Here is a 24,632-nt window from a genome sequence, read left to right on the forward strand (position 1 = left end):
TTGAATATTTCCAGTTGGTTTTGCAGATTGGATTTGTCTCTCTTAATGACATTCTGAAGATGAAAAACATTGCATAAACATTTCCCACGCCCCCTGCTTAACCATGTCAAAAGAGGTGTACGAATACAAGTAGATTCTGAATGCATGTACAGTACATCCCCCGTATCCGCCAGGGATCGGTTCTGTGAACATCGCAGATGAGTGACGCACCCTTAAAAATCCCTCCCTAACACCCAGTTACCCTACACAACATGCCCCATTACCCCAGTTACCCTACACAACACGCCCCATTACCCCAGTTACCCTACACAACACGCCCCGTTACCCCAGTTACCCTACACAACACGCCCCGTTACCCCAGTTACCCTACACAACACGCTCCGTTACCCCAGTTACCCTACACAACACGCCCTGTTACCCCAGTTACCCTACACAGAATGCCCCATTACCCTTTCCATGGTCTTATTGTACGATAATATTGTATAACATTGTGATTGGCAAATGAGATCGCTGTTTCTTCATGTCTTTCAACATGTCACTATAAACGGCAACAGATGGTTATAGAACAGAAGATATAAAACACTTATAAATACATTAAATATTCATAAAACAATGTGTTTTTATGGTTTTTTATAGAAAGACTTCATTCAATTAACCGGATTGACACTTTGATGGCTGAAATTTGTGCGTTTTTAGAATTTCTGACTTCTTGTTCACGGATACTTGAGTTCGCGAATGTGGAACCGCGGATAGCTGGGGGAATACTGTATGAAAAAGTTGACTGAAATTGTTTTATTTATATATTATTTTTATTTTTGGCTTGTAGCCATCACATGTATAAATATGTTATCACTTTCACATCGAAACCACAATCATCATGGCCTTAATGGTAATCTATGTCTGTAGCCTTCCTCTCAGTGGACCCTGATTTTCAGTCATTTTCACATGTGCCCTATTTCCTTCGCCCTCAGTCTCTCCACCGCATCAGATTTTGCAGGACTGGATTGCCATTGCATCTTCTGGCCAACGATAAGAGTCCACGGCAAACTCGTCGTAGTCGGTGCTGTAAATGAGGGACCGCACGAAAGCCTCCTTATCCTCCGGCTCTGGGTGCAGTGTCGCCATTTTGTGCTCGTAGGCATACTCCACTATCTGTAAGGCACACAAACAGACCCACAAACACTTAGTGTATGCTATTCTGATGTTATGGGCCCATCTGAAGGTGTTGTGTGTGTGCTATATTTCTGTTCTTACAAAGAACAAACCTGAAAAATCTGTCCCCACAAGGTCCCCAATATAGAAATAACATTTTCAGCTTAAGGGGTTTGGCTTAGGGAAACACTTAAAAACTGGACAGTGTTAGAATTGGGGTTACTTATATATCTAGGTATTATTGGTTAGGTTGAAGTTTAGGGTAGGGGCATAGGTCATTGGGTAAAACAAGGTTAAATTACGGGCTAGGGAATAGGGAAGTCCCAGGTCCCCAGAAGGATAGAAAGACAAATGTGTGTGTTTGTGCGCATGTGTGTTTTCACCTTTACAGCCAGCTTGAGAGACACATCTCTAATGGTGTTGAGAGGAGGGTACAGTCTTCCCTCCGACAGATCGGCGTCTGTCACTAGCTCAGCAATGGTCTGTCCAAGAGCAACCAAGTGAATGAGTTATACACAGACAGTCACACAAATATAGTTAAATTTTGATACATTTTCTATATGTGTTGGATGGGTGATGAGTCATCAGGATCCATAGGAAAGCCTGACGTTGAACAAAATACTGGTCAGAAAACAAAAAAGGGTGGAAGAATCTATTAATAGGCTAGTTAGTTGTCTCAGAGCATGACTATTGGTTTTAAAGTGCATAGAGTATAATGACCTGATAATTTGATCTAGTACTAGTCATGCGTTTTTCTTTTTACCTTTGTGCCATTTTAGGTTTAAAGGGATACCTCTGGATTTTGTTAATTAGGCCTTTTATCTACTGGCCTTGTGGCAAATAAGCGTGGATACCATTTTAATGCATCAGCATGCATTTTGAAGGACAGTGCTAGCTATAGCATTCGCACAAATGCAAACTAATGTCAGCCCAATGCTCTCACTTTGTACAATTTATTTGTCCCAGTCATTTTCTAACTAACTTTAATACTGGACACAGATACTATCTTGGCCAAAAGCATTTGCATCTTTGCATAATCAAATAATGCATATTTTCTTTTAGAAAACCGTTGAAATTAAAAAATCTTTCGATATTCACATATATACTTTTTTGTTTGTAGTAGAACAAAACCTCAAAAACACTTATTCACACCTTGAAGTTGCTAGAAATAATTTTTAGTAGGTGATTCTCCTTTACTTTGGAACTGAACTCACCTGTGGAAAGTTGCAGATGCCTGCAATATGATTATCATTCATTCAATAGGTCTGAATAAAAAATAAATGCCTCACAGTTAACAGAACCGGTTCAGACAGAAAACCTGAGTGGTCAGCAAAGTATCAGCTGACACCAGGGATCGCTCCTATCACAACAGATTTCCTACGGACTACTTGATCGTCAGGTTACTTACTCAGTCTGATGTGCGCTGGTCTTACTAGCATGTGGGTGGGCAAACCAAACGCCAAGACATGTATTGTTGTGCATGTTTGAACTCCTTTTTTGTGTTACTATGCATACCACAATGAACAAAAAGGTAGAAGTACTTTACTGAATGTATGCAATAAATAAAGTATATGCGCATCTCTGGACAAGAGCACCAGCTAAACAAACAAAAAATATTTATACAAAAACAAAATGAATATACTGTAGACTGAGGTAAAGGAGGTACAGTGGGGAGAACAAGTATTTGATACACTGCCAATTTTGCAGGCTTTCCTACTTACAAAGCATGTTCTGTTCTGAGTTCTGTAATTTTTATCTTAGGTACAATTCAACTGTGAGAGACAGAATCTAAAACAAATGTCCAGAAAATAACATTGTATGATTTTTAATCATGGGACCATAGTCTCAAAGAAAAGCATTAGTAACACACTATGCCGTCATGGATTAAAAGGTCCCCCTGCCCAAGCCAGCGAATGTCCAGGCCCGTCTGAAGTTTTCCAATGACCATCTGGATGATCCAGAGGAGGAATGGGAGAAGGTCATGTGGTCTGATGAGACAAAAATGTAGCTTTTTGGTCTAAACTCCACTCGCCGTGTTTGGAGGAAGAAGAAGGATGAGTACAACCCCAAGAACACCATCCCAACCGTGAAGCATGGAGGTGGAAACATCATTCTTTGGGGATGCTTTTCTGCAAAGGGGACAGGACAACTGCACCGTATTGAGGGGAGGATGTATGGGGCCATGTATCGCAAGATCTTGGCCAACCATCTCCTTCCCTCAGTAAGAGCATTGAAGATGGGTCGTGGCTGGGTCTTCCAGCATAAAATGACCCGAAACACACAGCCAAGGCAACTAAGGAGTGGCTCCGTAAGAAGCATCTCAAGGTCCTGGAATGGCCTAGCCAGTCTCCAGACCTGAACCCAATAGAAAATCTTTGGAGGGAGCTGAAAGTCCGTATTGCCCAGCAACAGCCCCGAAACCTGAAGGATCTGGAGAAGGTCTGTATGGAGGAGTGGGCCAAAATCCCTGCTGCAGTGTGTGCAAATCTGGTGAAGAACTACAGGAAACGTATGATCTCTGTAATTGCAAACAAGGGTTTTTGTACCAAATATTAAGTTCTGCTTCTCTGATGTGTCAAATACTTATGTCATGCAATAAAATGCTAATTAATTACTTAATCATACAGTGTAATCTTCTGGATTTTTGTTTTAGATTCCGTCACTCACAGTTGAAGAGTACCTGTAATAAAAATTACAGACTTTTACATGCTTTGAGTGGGAAAACCTGCAAAAGCGGCAGTGTATCAAATACTTGTTCTCCCCACTATAGATATTCAGCAAAAGCTTCATTATCATTTCATTTTAAAGTAAATCTTGTGGAGACCGACATGCTTTGCTGAACTTAAAGGACTTATTTCACACAGTGCTACCACTAGTGTCTAGAGGGACCTGTGGACAATCTCAGGGAACTAGGGAAGATGTAGGGATGATGAAAGTGATAAAGGAGAAAAAAGATTATACCCTGACAAAAAACACTCACTGTCGAAATGTTGGATAACAATAATTAGCTACCAAAGTTGTGTTTCTTAACTCTGAGTTCTCCGGGTTTGTTTTTCTACCTGGTAGTTACATGCATAAACCTGGTGTCCCAGATCAGTCCATGTTTTCATCTGGGAAACCAGCCAAACTCTGGGTTCCCAGGCTTAGAGTAGAAAACCATTGTAGCAAAGTGTTAGATAGAGAAATTGATAGAGAAAGGAGAAAGTGACAGATGTATTGATGAACAGTCTAAAAGGAAAATAGTTAATTTTTTAATGTAGTAAGACCATAAAAAGTATGTATGGTGTTTATACATTATTTATACTGGCACATTTGTTTTACAAAAGAAAATCTATGAATAAACGTACACAGAGGGTGGAGGTTGATGAAGTGAGATAGGCATTTGTGTGGGTAAGCAAGTATTATATGTGTGTATTACCTCCGCAGTGGTGAGGAAGATCTCGTCTATAATGTTTCGAATTGCACAGGCGGTGACCCCCAGTCCGACACCAGGGAACACGTAGGCGTTGTTGCCTTGGCCAGGGAAGAACTTCCTCCCATCAGGCAGGGTCACGGGGTCAAACGGACTGCCACTGGCAAAAATGCCCCGCCCCTGGACCACACACAAGAGTTTAAAAAGTATCAGCACAGGAAACAAATTGCACTATTTACAATGAAACACTATCCTCTTCAGTTTAACTAAACAGCCCAAGGTGGTTGCTGTTAAATATACTAATATGTGTTGTAACAAGAAACCAAGCAAGCTTAGTTCAGCAGGCCGGCAATAGAAAGCGTTGCTCTCTCAAGATTCGAACCCCGGATCGCCCACGTGAAAGACTGTCGTTAACCACTACGCCACAGAACTGTACATTAGCCAGGTGTCAGTATAGCCTCTTGACATTATATAATTTTGGCACGCATTAACATCACGCCAAGTTTTAATATTTCGTTACACACCATTGAACATTATTTTAACTGAGTAATGTTTCTTATTATGTTTACCTCCACCACAAATAGTATCTATGAACTGTATGAATTTTGCCACCGGCCATTGTAAAAGCTTACTAGCCAGTAATATGTCGCTAGACCCCATAAAGCATTGTGTTAAACTGAGTAACATTTCTTATTAAGTATTGAGCATAAGAATTGAGCAATTTCTAGCGAGACTGAAGATAAACTTTTCCTTGCCAGAAACAGTCGCAATATAACCGTATACAGTTTTAGTTAAGGTCTTACCATAATGTAACAAAATGTATGAGACAGCTAAGTTTTTATCTATCCTGACCCAAAATGCATGCATGGCTGCGTACTTTGAAAATCCACCAGAAACAGTAGCAATATAACTGTAAACTGTTTTATTTCAGGCTTACTATAATGTAGATACTGAAGGTTATAGCCAGGGAACTTTTTGTTTATACAGAATAATTCGGAATACATACTTTCCTTTGACTGGAGGAGAATCAAACCTGGGACCTATAGTTTGCAGGTCCGCTTCTATAACCACTACGCTATTTAACAAGAGGTAGTCAGTCACTCAGTCAGTCAATAAGACACATTCGCCCTTCTTGGCTGGCTCCACTTACGCGGTCCGTTAAAAAAAGGTTTGTTGGAGATTTTGGCGATGACGCTCTTAGCCTTCTTCACCGGACTCAGATTAACTTTATGTGCTTGCGTCCAATATGGAAGAACTTTCTTTTTTTGGGGGCAGATCAGTCATTAAAGGAATAGGTCGTCTAAAAATCATATTTATTCCAAAAAAATCACTTACCAAAAGTTATTCTGGAATGGACACAGTCATTTTTTTCAACCATCCATTATTCAGCGCTGTCTCTGGCTGTCATTAGCATTCTTAGCATCGTCCAAATTCATGAATGGAAATGGCGTTTCCCACTACAGCATAGCTGCATTGCAAGTGCAAAACTACTCCAAAACACTCCAAACCAAGACTAGTGGTGTTGTTTAACTCTTTCAGGAAGAGGAGGCGAATACATCACAGTAAAAAAAAGTTAGTATTCACTAGCTAGGAAGCAGGTTACTTATTTCATCGCTGATATTCAAAGGACAGTCAAAGTTTACTTGCTTGAAAGACAAAGGAAAATACATAAATACGGCCAGGAAGAAGGCTTTTTCTGGGAGATAGAACCTTACTTGTTCGAACCAGAATACACAGAGGATGAATTGACCGATCTAGTAGAGCCTAGAACAGCAGCTGACACTTCATTCACACATAAGTGGTGATTTTTCTTCCGCTAGTGACAACGGGAGGCAGGTGACATTGTCCCGCCTTTGCTGTTTTTGTCCCGCCAAACAGTTACTTAAAACTGGGAAAACTACCCTATTACGTTCAAGGAAAAAGACGGGCCAAACAAAACCGTAATCTCCCCCAGTGTTGTTTGTGGTGATGATCGATGACATGTTTGGGGCAGTGGGTCCAGGGATGGGGGTGGCTTTGTATGCAAATGATGGGTCAATATGGAAAAGAGGAAGGAATGTGGACTGGGTAATGAAGAAAATACAGGAAGCAGTTATAGAGGTGGAGGTGTGGTCATTGACTTGGGGGGGCAGAATGTCAGTGGCCAAGTCGTGTTTTATGTTGTATTCTAGGAGAAAGGTTGAAGGGGTAAGATTGTGTCTATATGGGCAGGAATTGGTTTGGGTGTCAGAATTCAAGTACCTAAGCATATGGTTTGATGAGAAGTTGACTTGGAGGACCCATGTGCAGTATATTGATGTGAGATGTCGAAGGGCTATGAACCTTATGCAGCCAGTGGTAGGGTATGATGGGGAGCGGATAGATGTACTATGGTGTGTATGTATCAGATGCTGATTAGGTCAATTTTAGACTATGTGTGTTTTGTGTATGGGTATGCAGCTAAATCTGTGTTGAAATGTCTAGATGTGGTCCAGACGACAGCATTACGGCTGTGTGTTGAAATGTCTAGATGTGGTCCAGACGACAGCGTAACGGCTGTGTGTCGAAATGTCTAGATGTGGTCCAGACGACAGCGTTACGGCTGTGTGTCGAAATGTCTAGATGTGGTCCAGACGACAGCATTACGGCTGTGTGTCGAAATGTCTAGATGTGGTCCAGACGACAGCGTTACGGCTGTGTGTCGAAATGTCTAGATGTGGTCCAGACGACAGCGTTACGGCTGTGTGTCGAAATGTCTAGATGTGGTCCAGACGACAGCGTTACGGCTGTGTGTCGAAATGTCTAGATGTGGTCCAGACGACAGCGTTACGGCTGTGTGTAGGTGGCTTTAGGACAACATCGGTTGATGTCTTGCAAGTGGAAGTTGGGGAGATGCCGCTGGTCCTGAGGCGAGATAAACTGGCACTGGCGTACTGGGCCAGATTAAAGGGGAGTGTGAAGGGGCATCCAGCAGCCAAGGCTGTGGCTGACTGCTGGGAGGGGGAAGTGGGCAAGGTAAAGGTGTTTGGGTGGGTGATTGGGAAGTTGGTGGAGGAGTATGGGTTAAGTGAGAGGGAAGTGGGGCCTACAGTCGCACCGGGTAATGTTCCACATTGGTTGTTTCCAAAGCCAGGGGTGGATGTCAGTTTGTTAGAGGGAAGGAAGGAGTGGGATGAGGGTTGCATGGGTCGATGTGTGGAAAGGTATGTTGGTGAGGGGTACTACACGTTTCTCCAGATATATACAGATGGGTGAAAGGATCTGCAGACTGGAAGGGTTGGTGTGGGGGTGTATGTGCCGGAATTTAATGTAGAGATGGCTCAGAGACTGACAGACCAGGTGTCTGTCTATACGGCAGAGATGGTGGCGATGACTCTTGGGTTGAGGTGGGTGGAGGAGGTGAGACCCTTGAGAGTGGTGGTGTGTTCCGACTCAGCAGCGTTGTTAGGCAGCTTACAGACTGGAAGATCAGACAGAGGTGACTTGTTGATGGAGATGGTGGTGTTGTTGGGACTGGAGAGGATGGGTGTGGTGGTTTGGCTCTGCTGGGTGCCGGCTCATGTTGGTGTGGAGGGTAACGAAGGGGCTGATAGATTGGCTAGGAGTGCGTGTAGGAAGGAGAGAGTGGGTGAACAGGTATCGTTAGGACGGAGGTAAATTAAAACATTGATAAAGGGGGTAGGTGTTGACTGTTGGCAGAGGAAGTGGGATGGTAGCAGGAAGGGGAGAGGGTATTATGGGGTGCAGCGGACAGTGAGGAATATGGGGTGTAGGAGAGAAGAGGTGATGTGGTGTCGACTACGGTTAGGGCTTACAGGACTGAACGCGTCATTGAATGTCATAGGTAAGCATGAATCAGGTCTGTGTGATGGGTGTCGAGTGGAGGAAATGGTTGAACATGTTGATGTATTGTGAACAGTATGATGTTGAGAGGGAAAGGTTGTATGAGAAGGTTAGAGGGGAGGGTAGGAAGTGGGATGTAGAGGGGTTGCTGGGGGGCGGGAAGGGGAGTGGGATGGTAGCTAAGGCTGTATGTCGATTTCTCAGGGCTACAGGTCTGAGCGGGAGGATATAGGAAAGGCCGTGAGCGTCCTCACACTCCGGTATCACACTCCGATCAGCCATTAATTTAAGGGAAGAACAGTAATCTCTGTTCATTTAAATGAAACTCACTAAAAGAAAACAGGGGATTTGAGCAGATTTCTCTGTTATAACTTACTAGCAATTCAAGAGAGGTTTGACAGCCCAGCAGAAATGGTTCATTAATGAAAATGGGTGCATGCCATTTGTTTTAAAAACAACATCTATGTAGCAGGTAACTACCTCGTTTTAGATGATAGCAATAGCTAGCACTACTAAATACATATTACGTATGAACTAATCGAGGGTAACTATAAATCAGAGACTATATTGTTTCTAATATTGTCTCGATAGACCAGCTTGAGTGTGATGTTATAGATATCCTCCAGTTCTTGTACTGGTAAAATTAGCTGTTCGTCCGACGTGTTGGTTAGGTTATGGACAATTAATTATTGCAGTACCTCCTTCAAGCATTCCTATTGGTTTTCCGCTGTGTTCTGATTGGCTTTCCGCGACGGAGAAGAAAAAAAATAAATGGAACACTGCTCTCCTGTCTGCCGCTCTCACGTCTGCCGTTCAGCCACGCCAGCCCTGCCATCCTGCTTTAAGGTGCTTGCACACAGACATATATAAAGGCTAGACGTCTCATGGCGCAGTCACTTCCGGCATCACTGGCGGCCATCTTGTCACAGGCAGGTTTCCTGGCGGGCTCTGTGGTACCTGATGTAAGGTGAGTGATCAGCATGAACACAAATACTCTTATCTCGCAGAAACCTTGACGGATTTACAAACGGTTTGGTTTCTTACAAACGTTATTAACGTGGCTATAATTCTGAATGCTTGAAAAAGTTGAAATTGCAGCTTTTCTTTTCTAAAAACGACTTAATCGTGCAGTATAGTTGTATCACGGCTACTTGTGCAAGTTATCAAGGCAGATATCACAATCAAGCTGTTCGATTATAAAGGTTTTACTGACACCAATAACGATATTATGACAACTAATCTTTTGTCTGGCTAATAACAATAAGCTTTGAGTGAGACCTATGGCAGCTAACGTTACAGTTTAGCTGCTAACCAGCAAAGTTGCACATGATTTTTAATCAGGTTGGTTCCTGTGCTGCTTGAAGGACAGCGATATATCCTGACCTACAGGTTCAGCCAGGGCCACTTGGAGCTTCTCTTCAACTCTATCAGAGCATCTGGTAGGGTTCATAAATTATATTTACCAGCCGCAACACTAAGTGACAGTGTCAGCAAATGCTTGTATTGTTTTCAGTTTGTCGGTCCATATGTTTTTTTACTTTTGGTAAAATGTGTTTTCTGAAGACATACACCCTAACCCTAAGACATACACAATACCTGGAAGTGTCACAAACCATTTTGAGTATTTAGAAAAAATTTACAATTTTTTTGCAGAACTTATCATCACTGATACAGTCTGAATTGTATGATAATATCATTCAACTTATTTTATGTGGAAAGATCATTCAGGGGTGGCTAGTTCTAATTAGTGTTTTTGTAAAAAAATTAAATAAGCATAAAACATTTTAAAGCATGTATTGAATATCTGTGTACTATACTCGTATATCTATTTTTTTTTTAATTATGGTGGCTGGAATAACAACCCTAATGCCAGCCAGTTCAAGTACATCTTTAGGATGTAAAGCTGATGGTCCGGTGTGGGGTTGTTAAACCATGCAGAGGCAATGTGACGGCACTGGATGACACAGAGTCCCTACCAGCTGTCATCGACACCTCTACAAGCCTGTCAGCTGTAGATGTGTCCTCTGCAGCAGGAGGAGAAGATCTTCCATCCCCGTTTGCTGACATTCCTGCCCTAGAACATGATCACAGCTACCTTCCCGTCCACTTCGATGGTCTTGTGGACAACGCTCTCATGTACATTTCAGGTGAAGGCTAACTGAAAGTCGATTTTCCCTATAACCAAAAGTGCCAATAGTCAAAATCTGGGGAAAAAAACTCACGATTGTCCAAAAAGAGAAGTGTTCCCTTCATTTCCCCATGCTTATTAATGATTATTGTTATAATTTATGATATTACTAACTCAAATTTCAGGATTTGTTGTGCGACAGGCTCTGAAGAAGCTGTCGTGTGATGTCTGCCGTGCTAGCCTGGTGACAGATGCTGCATCTGCTATCAAGGACCAGAGCTACCACCTGCTGACTTTAAAAAACAATGGAGGTCTGGTGATTCCATCAGAGGGAACCGTGAGGGTCGTCAGGGCAGCAGAGTGGGTCATTCGGCAGGCAGTACCAGACGATCACAGCCCATCAAACTGCTTGAGGTTGTTTACATTGTCCGAAAAAGCATCGGTTCAGAGGATGTTTCTGTTAGGGGAGCACATCGGCGAGACGCAGTATGGGATAGACAGCCACCACCATATGCTGTTAAAATTAATTGTGTCCCTTTAAGTTAAGGCTGCACCACATCGCCAGAAATACAAACCTCAGCTTAAAGAGAAACAACATGCGACAGAAACTTAATAAAACTGTCCTTTTCAAAGGGCATTAGCCCAAGGTATGTGTTTTCAAGGTACTGTCCTCTTTTACTTCAACAGTAGTGTTGTTCTCTCCACAGCATTTCTTTTTTGGATATTTGTAAAGAGGAATCATGTACCTATTTATTTTTGTGTGCAAATAAATGTCACTTTTATAATAGTTTAAAAATATACTCCTAAAATTTCAAAGTGGAGGAGACTGAGAAAAGTTAGAAAGTGCATTCCTCATATCCCCCAGCACAATAATATAGCAGCGTAACACCTTGGAACTGAGACGGGGGTCCGGTGACACTGTGGCCCTACCCGGGGGAGGCCCCGGACAGGGCCCAACAGGCAGGAAATCAATCCACCCACATTGCCAGGCATCAACCAATGGTCCACATGAGCGGCGGGCGCTCAAAAGTTAAACAAATTTGAACTTTGGGCGCCTCCACCCGCGAGCAAGCGTGCACAGAAAGCTGCACCACTCACAGGATCGAGCACCGCGCCGCCCGTGTGCAGGCACCTACACGGAGCGGGGCGGGAAGCCTTTTTTGAATGGCTAGCAATGGAGCGCTTTGCTTTGAACAACGCCATGCTGCTTGTGTGAATGAGGGGTGAGGATGGTGAACCAGTTAATCCCCAACCCTTGCCCAGAATGTCAAGAGGATGGAGGTGTAGCTGTGGATCGTGCAATCTAATTCCAACTGAAACGGAATGCTTTTGTTGCAACGAATGGGAGCTATAGATTCCAATGCTGCGTAGCATGAATGACCCAGTCCCTGAAGCTGAACTCGTTCCAAGATGTGTGGTTGATCATCCGGATATCGCCCTCCTGGTGTGCTGGATAATTTTAGGAAAGTAAAAAAAAGTTACTGGAAAAGACGTTCTAGGCCAGAGGGACGCAATGGCCAGCTCGCAAAATAGTAAGTAGCTGCCTAAAATTAGCAACCAAGTGTATAAGTCACGGATACTTGGATAGCATTCATACACGAGGCAAAAAACAACAATCAGACATATTAAAAACAACATTTAGCATGAAAGTGTTTTCCCAACCTAGCAAGACAAACGCCTATAGTTGTCAGCTAACCTCTTAATTTGGTGAGGATGTTTTAGCATGTCTCTTGTCGACTAGCCTATAGTTTTTTTTTAAATATATTGTCGAGTCCATACCCAATGTCTTTCGATCAGATGATCTGTTTATAGGCAAATGTGCTCTTTTGTTTCAAACAGTAATCTAAGTTGGTATACTTTGCTGGACATAGCTGATCAGGCAGGCATTTATCTGATGAACGTATTTTTGCCAACTATGTTTCTAAGTTTCATAATGTGATTGTACATCCAAAATTCACTGTTTAGACTTGTTGTACATGAGACTCCACATCAGACTTTTTTCCGCTTTTGCATCTATAGTATGATGAGCAACATGCAAAAGTGTCTAATTTCAATTAATTCAATCATGTGTATCTGTACAGAGCTAATCTGCTAACCCCCTTGAATGTTAGCCTATCGCCTGGTCCATTGTTTTTGGTGCACAAACATTGATTCGGAGGCTTTAGCTCAAAGCTAAACTTTTCTATTCAATTGATGTCAACAAAGTTAATCAGACAATGAGTAGACAAATGTATATTATTTCATTTATTTAATAACCACTTAAGTAGGTTTTACAAGAGAAATATATCTATATCTAACTAAATCGTATGTCAATGGTAGAATGAAGTGTTACATGTCTGGATTAAGATATGTCTACGAGTGAAACACCGTCTCCTCCCCCAATTCCCTTGTATCCTTTCTTTGTAAACAAAACACGATTGCGCCATTTTCCACAATTATAGAAATAAAACAGTCCACGGATGATATGCATGATAATGGGCTAGAGGCTCACCTCGGGTAGCTTCTGAAGGTTAAAGTTCACTCCCACCCCGATGGCGTCATCACTGAAGCACACAAGCTCTGTGAATCACTGTAGGAAATAGTTTGCTATTGCTAGTTAGGTTTGACCAAATTCCGCCGGTTGTTTGGTCACTGTACAGTTTAAAGAAATTGATGCGACAGATTACTAAATGTAGTTTGATGTGTTGGAGTAGTTTTTCGCTTGCAATGCAGCTTTGCTGTAGTGGGACGCACAGTTTCCATTCATGAATTTGGACGATGCTAAGAATGCTAAGCAATACAGTCGGGGACAGAGCTGAATAACGGATGGTTGGAAAAAATGACTTTTGGTGTTTGTTTTTGGATGAATACACTTCAGGAAAACCACAAAAAAACAAACCATTGGCACATGGGTTGGTGCACTAGTCTCGAGTGAGACTGTAACAATGTGGGCAGTTGGAAATCTAGTGCATTTGTCTGACTGACACTCGCCATGAAAATATGAAACAACTTGCCAACTAGGGTCTGGGTGATTGCTCAGCATCAGAGCTGCTGCCTCCGATGTACTTCTACTGCTGCAGCATGAGGTTCAAATCCATTGCGCTTTCATCTATTTTTCCCCCACTGTCTAATGCCTGAAAATATATCTAAAATAATAAATATGATTTTCTATCTGGGTGAGGAACAATTAATATGTAAACAAACTAATATTCTCCTATAAGGTAACTGCATAACACAATCATTCACCTATGCTGTTCTAACACTTGGAAGTGTTGAAGTCAACAGACCCCTGAAGACATTTGCAACCATTCCGAACCAGTCAAGTACCTCAGTGATGGTGTAGCACTGCTCAGCAGTGCACTCTGCCTTGCTAGTGGGGTTGCTAAGGGCGAAGATGATTGGCCTCTCGTTGAACGACGCCATGTCAGCAATGATCTGCTCCGTGAAAGCTCCTGAGATGGCTGCCACACCTAGAGAGCAGGGTCATTCATTATTGAGGTCCCTCGTCGCATAACAAATGCTAATTTTCACTTCCTGTTACACACTACAGTGTTTACCTATGAATAAAACTGGAAAAAAAGATTATTTTAAGAAAACAACATCTCTAGGGCAGTGGTTCTCAAAAGGGGGGTTGCAATCCCTAAAAGGGGGAATACAACAAAAATAGGCAAATGTCAAATTTGTCACAGAACAATGACTGGTTAAAACCAACCACTTGCGCGAGTTAACAAAACATCAACTGAGCCACACTTACAGTTCTAGCAAATATACATGGCTTACAATGTACTATTGGTAGCTAATCCATAGCTCTACAAACGAGAAGACATTATATGACAGCCTCTCTCAAACAGCTGATGAAAGCATTCCTTCAGAAAAGCAATCAACTTCTAATGAAAATAAGCCAGCAGGAAATGAGAAACGCAAGGGTAAGGCCCTCCATACACACGTTGAAAATAATCAAGAATAATTCATACTGTTTGGATTCACTTGCTTTACCATTAACGGCGTGCATCATCCTCTATTGCATTCTTTGCTCAGAGGTTCTTGCACACAAGTTTAAAGCCAGTGAAACTGAAAATACATTTGTAAACAAAGCATCCCCCTCATGTCAATAAATCAACATGTTTATTTTGCCAAAAGGAGGCAGTGCTATATGGTCAGTGGCCCATGAGGTTGATACAATTCTGGAAGTTCTTCAGCTTGAGTGTAGAAGGCACAAAGCTGGCAATTTGTAATACCTTTAAGTCCAAAATAAGCCTTGGAGAAACAACTTTGAACAACAAGCTTAATCAGACATGTAAAACATCATTATCAAACATAATTTTGATATGCAAAACATTGCACTATTTTTTTATCAAGGCAAGATATTTAAATTTCAAGTGTAAACGATATATAGATACAGCAATAGTTAGCTAGATGGAGAAGCTAATAGGTGTTGACATTATACTTGGCTATATTTCACTACAATAGCTCATCGTTTGGGAAAATCACAATTTAAATGCACATTGCAGAATGTAAATTTAGGCATATGCAGAGTAAGTTTCATCACTCTAGATTGTTTCTGATTGGAGGAATTTAGTGTGTTGGCCCCTGTAACAATTGTCTCTGGTCACCCCTACTTAAACACCTGGACTAATTTTGTTTAAATACTTGGTTTTTCAATGTTAGTTTGAGTTAATGCTGCAGCTGCTAGCAGTCTACTTCAAGTTAGTGTGTGGCACCAAGATATTTGACGAGGGACCTCATAGAAAGTTTGTTTAACCAGCTATAGCAACGGCACAAACAAAGTTAACGCTTCAAATGGCATTGTATTAAATTAGCTTTTAAATGATTAGTTTGACACTATTCAAATCTCTATTTTTAAGTGAAATTACCTACGCTGTTTACACCCATGTTTGCAAATCACAAATCATAACCAGAATTTCATTTGATCTTTTTGTCAAAGAAATCATGATTAAAAATGTTATCCAAATCATGCAGCCTTACTACCCAGATTGTTTGAATTCTCCCCGTCCTACTCTTTTCAAAATTGCTGCTAGTTTACATTATGTAAATTATTGCCATACTTGCTGCATGTATAATATTCAATACTACTACACATATTGCAGATAGTTTTCTATACTCTTTTTAAACTGCTGCTAGTGTTATGAATTTTATTGCTTTATTTTTTGCTATATTTCTTTGTTAATTCTTAATGCTACGTCACCATTCAATCATATTTCACTCGTATCTATAATATTCAATAATTCTACCAATTTGCTGCTAGTTTACATTATGCATTTTATTACCATACTTATAATATTCAATACTACTACCTACTATATTGCTACTAGTTTACAGTCATTTTTGCTTTATACATTGTTAATTCTCACTACGTAGCTGTCGGGTGCCATGTCAAGAATTTCATTGTGCAGGATGACTGTTGTTACAGTGGGGAGAACAAGTATTTTATACACTGCCGATTTTGCGTGTGTTACTTGACAAATAAACCTTAAATTGAAACTTGACACTTGAAGTGGCAGCCAAGTTGTGAGGTATATTATTCCACATTCCATTTTTATTCCCAAATTTGCGATTCTTTCCGCGTTTCATGCATCACTGAAATCATAGGGCACTAGAATCGACAGGTCAGACTTAATAAAAAATTATAATAATTGTAAACGGCCCAGAATATTGTTCCTGGCATATACCAGGAACACCAAGCTGTTCGCCATACTCTGCCAAGAGATGGCCTTGGAGGTTTTTGCAGGTTTTCCCACTTACAAAGCATGTAGAAGTCTGTAATTTTTATCATAGGTACACTTCAACTGTGAGTGACAGAATCTAAAAAAAAAATCCAGAAAATCACATTGTATGATTTAAGTAATTAATTTGCATTTTATTGCATGACATAAGTATTTGATACATCAGAAAAGCAGAACTTAATTATTTGGTACAGAAACCTTTGTTTGCAATTACAGATGTCATATGTTTCCTGTAGTTCTTGACCAGGTTTGCACACACTGCAGCAGGGATTTTGGCCCGCTCTTCCATACAGACCTTCTCCAGATCCTTCAGGTTTCGGGGCTGTCGCTGGGCAATTCGGACTTTCAGCTCCCTCCAAAGATTTTCTATTGGGTTCAGGTCTGGAGACTGGCTAGGCCACTCCAGGACCTTGAGATGCTTCTAACGGAGCCACTCCTTAGTTGCCCTGGCTGTGTGTTTTGGGTCAATGTCATGCTGGAAGACCCAGCCACGACCCATCTTCAATGCTCTTACTGAGGGAAGGAAGTGGTTGGCCAAGATCTCGCGATACATGTCCCCATCCATCCACCCCTCAATACGGTGCAGTCGTCCTGTCCCCTTTGCAGAAAAGCATCCCCAAAGACTGATGTTTCCACCTCCATGCTTCACGGCTGGGATGGTGTTCTTGGGGTTGTACTCATCCTCCTTCTTCCACCAAACACACCGAGTGGAGTTTAGACCAAAAAGCTCTATTTTTGTCTCATCAGACCACATGACCTTCTCCCATTCCTCCTCTGGATCATCCAGATGGTCACTGGCAAGCTTCAGACGGGCCTGGACATGCGCTGGCTTGAGCAGGGGGACCTTTAATCCATGACGGTGTAGTGTGTTACTAATGTTTATCTTTGAGACTATGGTCCCATCTCTCTTCAGGTCATTGACCAGGTCCTGCCGTGTAGTTCTGGGCTGATCCCTCAACTTCCTCATGATCATTGATGCCCCACGAGGTGAGATCTTGCATGGAGTCCCAGACCGAGGGAGATTGACAGTCATCTTGAACTTCTTCCATTTTCTAATAATTGCGCCAACAGTTGTTGCCTTCTCACCGAGCTGCTTGCCTATTTTCCTGTAGCCCATCCCATCCTTGTGTGGGTCTACAATTTTATCCCTGATGTCCTTACACAGCTCTCTGGTCTTGGCCATTGTGGAGAGGTTGGATTCTGTTTGATTGAGTGTGTGGACAGGTGTCTTTTATACAGGGAACAAGTTCAAACAGGTGCACTTAATACAGGTAATGAGTGGAGAACAGGCAGGCTTCTTAAAGAAAAAATAACAGGTCTGTGAGAGCCGGAATTCTTACTGGTTGGTAGGTGATAAAATACTTATGTCATGCAATAAAATGCAAATTAATTATTTAAAAACCATACAAAGTGATTTTCTGGATTTTTGTTTTAGATTCCGTCTCTCACAGTTGAAGTGTACCTATGATTACAGACCTCTACATGCTTTGTAAGTAGGAAAACCAGCAAAATCGGCAGTGTATCAAATACTTGTTCTCCCCACTGTAGCTTACTACAACAAACATATGTGAGGGAACAGATAGGATGGCTTCGGGTTAAAAGCCTCCCTTGGTTAAACGCCCCCCCGTAATTCTACACCAAACCACCAAATGAAGGGGAACTTTTATTTCCACATATTATTTGGTTGCCACTATTCTTGTTCATCGCAATATTTCAAACATTTGTCACATGAACATTTTTGAGAACCCCTGCTCTAGTGAAGGGGGAAGAGCTGTTCATACAGTTTAAATCTGTGGACTAAGATCTGGACCTCTTTATTGGTCAAGGCTGTACCGAAACACCTGCTTTTAACCCATTCCCTCTTAGAATAATGGGGAGCTAACACAGTGGTTGCACAGACAGCTTTTGTTTGGTGTTAAGTGGTTTGCTGAAAGGCACAACTAACAAGAGAGGTGATGGTAGGGTGGCCGTGGTATCTGGGAAGATTACTCTTACGTGAAAAGCTAAAATAAAAATCCAATTGAGCTAGTCACTGACCCCAGTGAGCCGAGAGGTACGTTACCTATGATGGCCGTAGGCTTGAGCTCATGTACCACATCCGCCAGGTTCCTCATCTGCTTATGCTTGTGGGCAAATCTCTCCTTCTCAAAGGTAAGATGATCCCGGTCCTGTTGGAGGGGGATAGTGAGACAGTAAGAAGTTTATGATAGAGCTTGTTTCCACAAATGCCAACAGGCACCTGCCAAGTAACATTGTTTTTGAAGTTTTCTTAACAGGATTCTCCTGAAAATTATCTACAAGAGCTAAGGATTCTGAACTTCTACACCAGTGACCCCTAAAGGGCAATAAGCTTGATGGGTTCAAAGGGAGGCTAATGCTATTTGTTCTGGCCACTAGAGGGCAGTGATGACTCAGTGTTGGTTGGTGACAGGAGTCTCAATTTCGCCAAGACCTCCAAGTAGTCAGTGATTTTAACAGAATCTTATGTCTGTCGATGTCGGCCTGCTTTAAGCCTGTGGAATCCATTACATTTCAACAATGGACTGTCCTGAGTAACCTTTTGATTACTGGTTAGACAGAAAACACTGGTCTTCCCGCTGCCAGAGGCGGATCTTTAATGGGGGTGATGGGTGCATGTCTGCCAATCAGAGAGGCCCACAAGAAGTTCTTATGGTTAAAATTCTGACTTTGTTGTTCATTTGCTAAAAACAATTTAGTTGCAGGTACGTGTTGTTGTAGCCTAATAACAAGCTTTTGTTCAACATGGTAGGTGAAATGTTTTGGAAGAATTGTATTAAACATTAATGGTAAATAATATTGTGGATTAGGATTTAGTAAGAGTTTTGCACCTGGGGGGGGGGGGGGGTGTTGTCAGGGGCCCTGCAGCTTAGGTTCTCACCCACGGTAGAGAAAGCTAAGCTCCACCCCTGCCTGCTGCCTTAATAAACATTCAAATAGTCAAACTTTTCATCCAATGACAGTCTTGACTCCTTTTGAGATTTTCCTACCTATTGATCTAATAAACCAGGGTTTGGGGTCAAATACATAAAATTCAGTTAACTCCTTAAAGTTAGCTTAGATTCTGGAAGTCAGGTCATACAGGGACACTCATGCCAATAGGTCAGGGCAAGAGCTGTGTTTACTCTACAAGGGGCCGAGTGATCCTCGCCGGGGGATCACCTTGACGATGAGGCCTTTGGAGTCAACCATCCAGATCTTTGTCAGAGCTTCGTCTTTTGTCAGGCCTTCCTTTTGCATTGCCATGGTCACAAGATCAGCTATTCCCATTGCGGCCTGAGGGGAAAAAGGCAGAGGGATGGACCAAGAGGGGGAGAGAAAGAGTATCTGACTGTGAGGTATGTCACTGTGACCCTGCATTCACATCCCTGATCAAACGATGAATGAATACCTATCCTTTGCCTGTAAACAAGAACAATTACACTGCATTGTTAATACCGTTGCCAAGGCCACCTACTATCCAAATATTATTCTGAGTTATTACTGAACTGTGCTACTGTAGTTTCTATTTATGGGTTCACTGTACAGCTGTGAAAATGTAGTCTCACCCGGGTTCCATAACCTGCACTATAACCGATTTTAGGCAAAAGCACTTGAATTCTACACATTACCGCCAAAGTCCCTTTCAGCGCAAAGTGGTCATCCATCAACAGCAAACACAGCAACCAGGGCATTTTAATGAAGACTGGGGTACCAAAGTTCATAGGGAGGTCAAGAACCACAGAGGCTAAATGCCATTCCAAATGCCTCCCCATTACAAAAGACTTTGCACCAGAAACAGCTTTATGGCCATGTTGTACGTATTAGAGACAAGATCTATTAAGCCTGCCCAGCGGTCTGAGAGAACCTCAATTACAAAGTTCAGTGATTGAGCATTGGATATGAAAGCATCGGTCAGTGGTTATTTCTGATTATGTCATTAGGGGCAATATATTTTGGGAAAGGAACAAAGAGTAGTGAGCTTGCACATAGCCCTGCGCCCACCTCCCCTGCACCCTGGAACACAATGGTATGGTCCGACATCTTGGTCTTGGTGACACGAAGTGCAGCAAGTAGGCCGGCAACTGCCACTGCCGCGGTACCTGGGGGGGTCCAAGAGAGAATGACAGAGGATTTAATGAAAAAAGGGAAATGAGAATTAATGCCAGGGAGTATTGCAGAAGTACAGCTTAACACATTCTCCTAGCCACGCGTCGAGGATTGTAGAGGAATAAGTAAATTCTCACCTTGTGCTGTCTGCACCGACAGCAAGCAGAATCAAAGAGAGCGAGTCGGAGAGAAGATGTGGTTTGCATTAGCCTGCAGAAAACCTCTATTTAAGGCTAATTCTAAGGAAATGTTCCATTTGCCATAGATGACCCTTGGCTTCTAAGACCTGGCGTGACTTATACTCTGGTCTCATTAACCAACTGAGAAAACCAGAAATGTTCCTCATCCCAATCTGCCCTCTATTCCCTCTGAAGAGCATCCCAGAGTGCCTTCTGTAGAGGGAAATATGGGGAAGTTTGAGACTCAGAGCCTTCTGGGGAGTCTTTGGATGAATCCCACTGAAGAGAGGGATGAAGGGCCAGTTCTGATAAGATTTTAATTAACTGATTGATTGAGTCTGTGTGCAAAAGTGTTATTGGGTGTTTATCCGTGTGTGTGTGTGTAGGTGGGCGTTGGAGAAGGAAAAAAAAGCAATATAGAGCAAGAGAAAAAAAAAGTGCAAAAGGAAGAATGGTTGACGGTGAGTGGGAGTTAATGTGGATGGGTGCGTGGGTGGTTGTGTCTGCTTGCGAGAACTAAGTCCCTGTGTAATAGTTATTGGCATCTTGCCAACAAGTTACCTTGGATGTCATCATTGAATGTGCAATACTGATTGCGGTATTTGCTCAGCAGCCGAAAGGCGTTGGAATTGGCGAAATCCTCAAATTGAATGAGACAATCCATTCCATACCTGTGAATGAAACAGCCAAGTCAGATAGGACAACGTTCACATTCAGTTTAGTTTTTTTCTTGACATTGTTGTGCCAAGAGGGTTGGAAAAACAGAGGGGTGAGATCTGATCACCAGGACTGTGAGGATGTGCATTTACTTCAAAGAAGAATGTTGCACATAGTCACCCACACACAATGTGTAGCATGTTTTATAAAAACGACTCCCGTGTGCGCGTGCTAAGGCTCTACCCTGAAAAAGATTGAACACAAATGTTACTTGAGCAATTAAAGATAGAATCTTTGTTTGTTTTCCAGACACACTGGTCCTTTGATTCCAAGATGGCAGAGCAAAGAATTAAGGTGAAAATGCAAGTAAAATGGGTTCGCTGTAGAGCATCGCTTTTAACAGTACCTCACAAAAAAACTTAGTAAGAACCCTTTTTCGGTTATATCCTGTAGAGGGCACTCTTTCACTGTCAATGAGCTCAATGCACACAACATTTTGGATTAGGATTAAGACCACTTGTGGCCTAGGGGCTGTCCAGCGGTCTCCGGTGCACATGTACTGTTGCAGTGTGGGTTTGAGTCCAACCTACTGCTTTATCAACCAAAACTCACTTCTCTATCTTTCAACACTTTCCTGACCAATAAAGCATATAATGGCTAAAAATATCCCAAAACCAGACACAGGCTTTGAACTGGCAACCCTCTGGTTGGTTTGCCTCATTCCACAAGGTGTCCTGCAATCAAAGTGGTAATGTACAATACCGGTCAAAAAATTTTGAACACCTAAATCTTTTCAAAAAATTTAAAAAGTGAATGCCTTAATGTACTTAATGTACAGGTTTTCCTACTTACAAAGCATGTAGAGGTCAGTAATTTTTATCATAGGTACACTTCAACTGTGAGAGACGGAATCTCTTTCCTATTTTGCCATCTTTGCAATGTCTTTCTTATGGCGACTCGACCTATAGCTCCAAGTCTTCTCTTCATTTGAAATTGAGACTTGTTTACTTTTGACCAGTGTTAAACTGTGCTTGAAGCTGTTGTCCTGTGAGCCGCCCACAGGAAACTGTACTCAGACACCTTGGCTTTCTTTTAAGGGGTTTTACACATTTAAGGGTTATAATGGTCTAAATGACTTCCTTGGTTCATTGACAAATTACTTTTTTATAACTCCGAAATGTAGATTATTTTTCAGTTTTTGGCAGAGGTGGGGGACTCGAGTCACATGACTTGACTCGAGTCTGACTCGAGTCACAATTTTCAGGACTTGTGACTTGCTTGATTAAAGTATGAAAATGACTTGACTTTGACTTGAGAACAAGTTACTTGAGACTTGACTTGAAGTGGAAGACTCGACAATGACTTGAACTTATAATAAACAAACAGCAATAAAATTATTTTATATGTTGTGACATCAGCCCAGCGTATGTGCCTTTAACGCTGCACAATTCAAACCGCGCCAAACATGGCAGACAGTAACGTTAGTCGAGCTCCACACATAGTATCGTTTGGACACAAGGACTTTGAACTGGACCGTGTGAATAAAAAAAGATTTGCCAGATGCAAAATATCCAACAACGTCAAATTTCATTCGTCATTTTAAGAACCACAAGGAAAGGTAAGAAAGTAATCTCTTTATATTCAGTTTCACTAAGATCTATAACGAATCCTGCTGCGTCCTGCTATAACGAATCTTTTGTTTGTCATAATTTGGCCTTGGTTGCATATTATGTTTGTTTTTTTCTTGTTAGAAATGTGACCATTATCATTACTGAATACGTCTGGTAAATAGATGTAAGGGAATTTGACTATAACAGTGGCATAGCCTGAATTTTAAGGTTGATGGGCATCTTAAAATGAGCGGGCATGTATATTATTACACGTAGGTTATAATGTCTGTATTAAATGTGCACATTTTCAAGTGTTTGTGGACTGCGTGTGGAAACTAAAAAGCATTGTGCTTACACCATAACAGTTAACTTTACTGCATGAAAGGCTAACATGGAGGCGGCGATGTGATTACTAGCACCTAAACATTTCGAAGAGTTTAATTTTTTTACTCATACAGACAAGAATAATTACAGCGTAATTACATATTAGGCAGTTTTTCAGTCACAATAATTAGTTTATAAGGTTGTTATTATTAGCCCTTATTACATGGATTGGCTGAATTCCAGTGCAGAATGCGTGTTATTTCTTGATAACAGACCGTTTCCATGAAAAACAGCGCGTTGCTATGGACGCAGCAGGATTCTAACCAGAGACGGAACGGTATTTGATTTTGAAATCGAGCTTCTCACCGAGCGCACGTCAGAAGCAGAGGACAGTGTGTGTGTGTGTGTTCATCTCTTTAGTACTGTGACTTGACTTGACTTGAAACTTATAAGGACTCGACTTGACTTGCTTAGGGTGAACCCTGGACTTGACTTGACTTGCTTGATTTATCTGAACTGTGACTTGAGACTTGACTCGAGACTTGATGGTTAAGACTTGAGACTTGCTTGGACTTGACCATGTGTGGCTTGTCCCCATCTCTGGTTTTTGGTAACAAACGTTTTTTTATACCTCTGGCAGTTTACCGCTAACATTTTTACAATATCTGGTTATTCACTGGACTGGAACTGCTTACATTTCAATAAAAACTGCGAACATTGGGGTGTTCTAAAACCTTTGACAGGTAGGTGGACTAGCATTTAGAGTATCTGACCATTAACAAACATAGCTAGATCTTATCCCCAAGCAGTTTTCATTTTTAGCAGTTAACCTTACTTGCTCCCAGATTGTTCCATGTAAATAAGAGTGTTCCTAGTCAAACCAAGCTAGTATAATGGTAAAATAAGAGTATTCCCAGTCAAACCAAGCTAGTATAATGGTAAAATAAGTGTTCCCAGTCAAACCAAGCTAGTATAATGGTAAAATAAGGGTTCAAAAAATAAGACTTGTTTTTTATGGATATAATAGAGAATTTCAGCAGCTGAATTGTTTTTCACATGTTGTCTTACAAATGTCACCGTTGCAAAAAAAAGCATGTTATCTTTTATTAACAAATAACCAATAAAGGTCTTGCTTAGGTATTCACCTCATTTTTCATAACACTTATATGAGCTGTAGTGCAGCCACTTGCCTTCAGAATTCACATACTTAAGAGTCCACCTGTGTGAAATTAAGTGTCACATGATCTCAGATTAAACACACCAGTTTCTGAAAGGCCCCAGAGTATGCGTCAGAGAGTGTATGTAAACAGTCAGACCATGAAGAACCCAGGAGCTTTCCAAACTGGTTATTTTCCATACTTTCTCCCAGACTAGTCAGGGATGGGGCTATAAAAGTGTATCCCTAATTTTTGAAATTAACTCCGGTTAAATCCATCAATTATTCTACCCCAACACTGCCTAGAGCAGGACGTTCAACAAATCGAGCAATCCCCACAATGGTCGTGGCAGCATTATGTC

General features: G+C 41.7%; 1 protein-coding gene across 1 annotated transcript in view; it reads right to left on the minus strand.

Moving 5' to 3' along the window:
- Positions 1-808: 808 nt before the first annotated feature.
- Positions 809-24,632, minus strand: part of me1 (malic enzyme 1, NADP(+)-dependent, cytosolic) — a 137,089-nt gene continuing 113,265 nt past the window's right edge. The window contains exons 7-14 of the mRNA XM_013132077.4: positions 21,085-21,194; positions 20,240-20,337; positions 19,418-19,531; positions 18,300-18,405; positions 13,821-13,963; positions 4,571-4,744; positions 1,536-1,634; positions 809-1,152 (exon numbers count right to left, since the gene is read on the minus strand). Coding sequence (XP_012987531.2) covers positions 985-1,152; positions 1,536-1,634; positions 4,571-4,744; positions 13,821-13,963; positions 18,300-18,405; positions 19,418-19,531; positions 20,240-20,337; positions 21,085-21,194 — 1,012 coding nt within the window. The 3' untranslated portion in view covers positions 809-984. The remainder of the gene's footprint in view (positions 1,153-1,535; positions 1,635-4,570; positions 4,745-13,820; positions 13,964-18,299; positions 18,406-19,417; positions 19,532-20,239; positions 20,338-21,084; positions 21,195-24,632) is intronic.

Source organism: Esox lucius, chromosome 20, assembly GCF_011004845.1.
Source record: "Esox lucius isolate fEsoLuc1 chromosome 20, fEsoLuc1.pri, whole genome shotgun sequence".
NCBI lineage: Eukaryota > Metazoa > Chordata > Actinopteri > Esociformes > Esocidae > Esox > Esox lucius.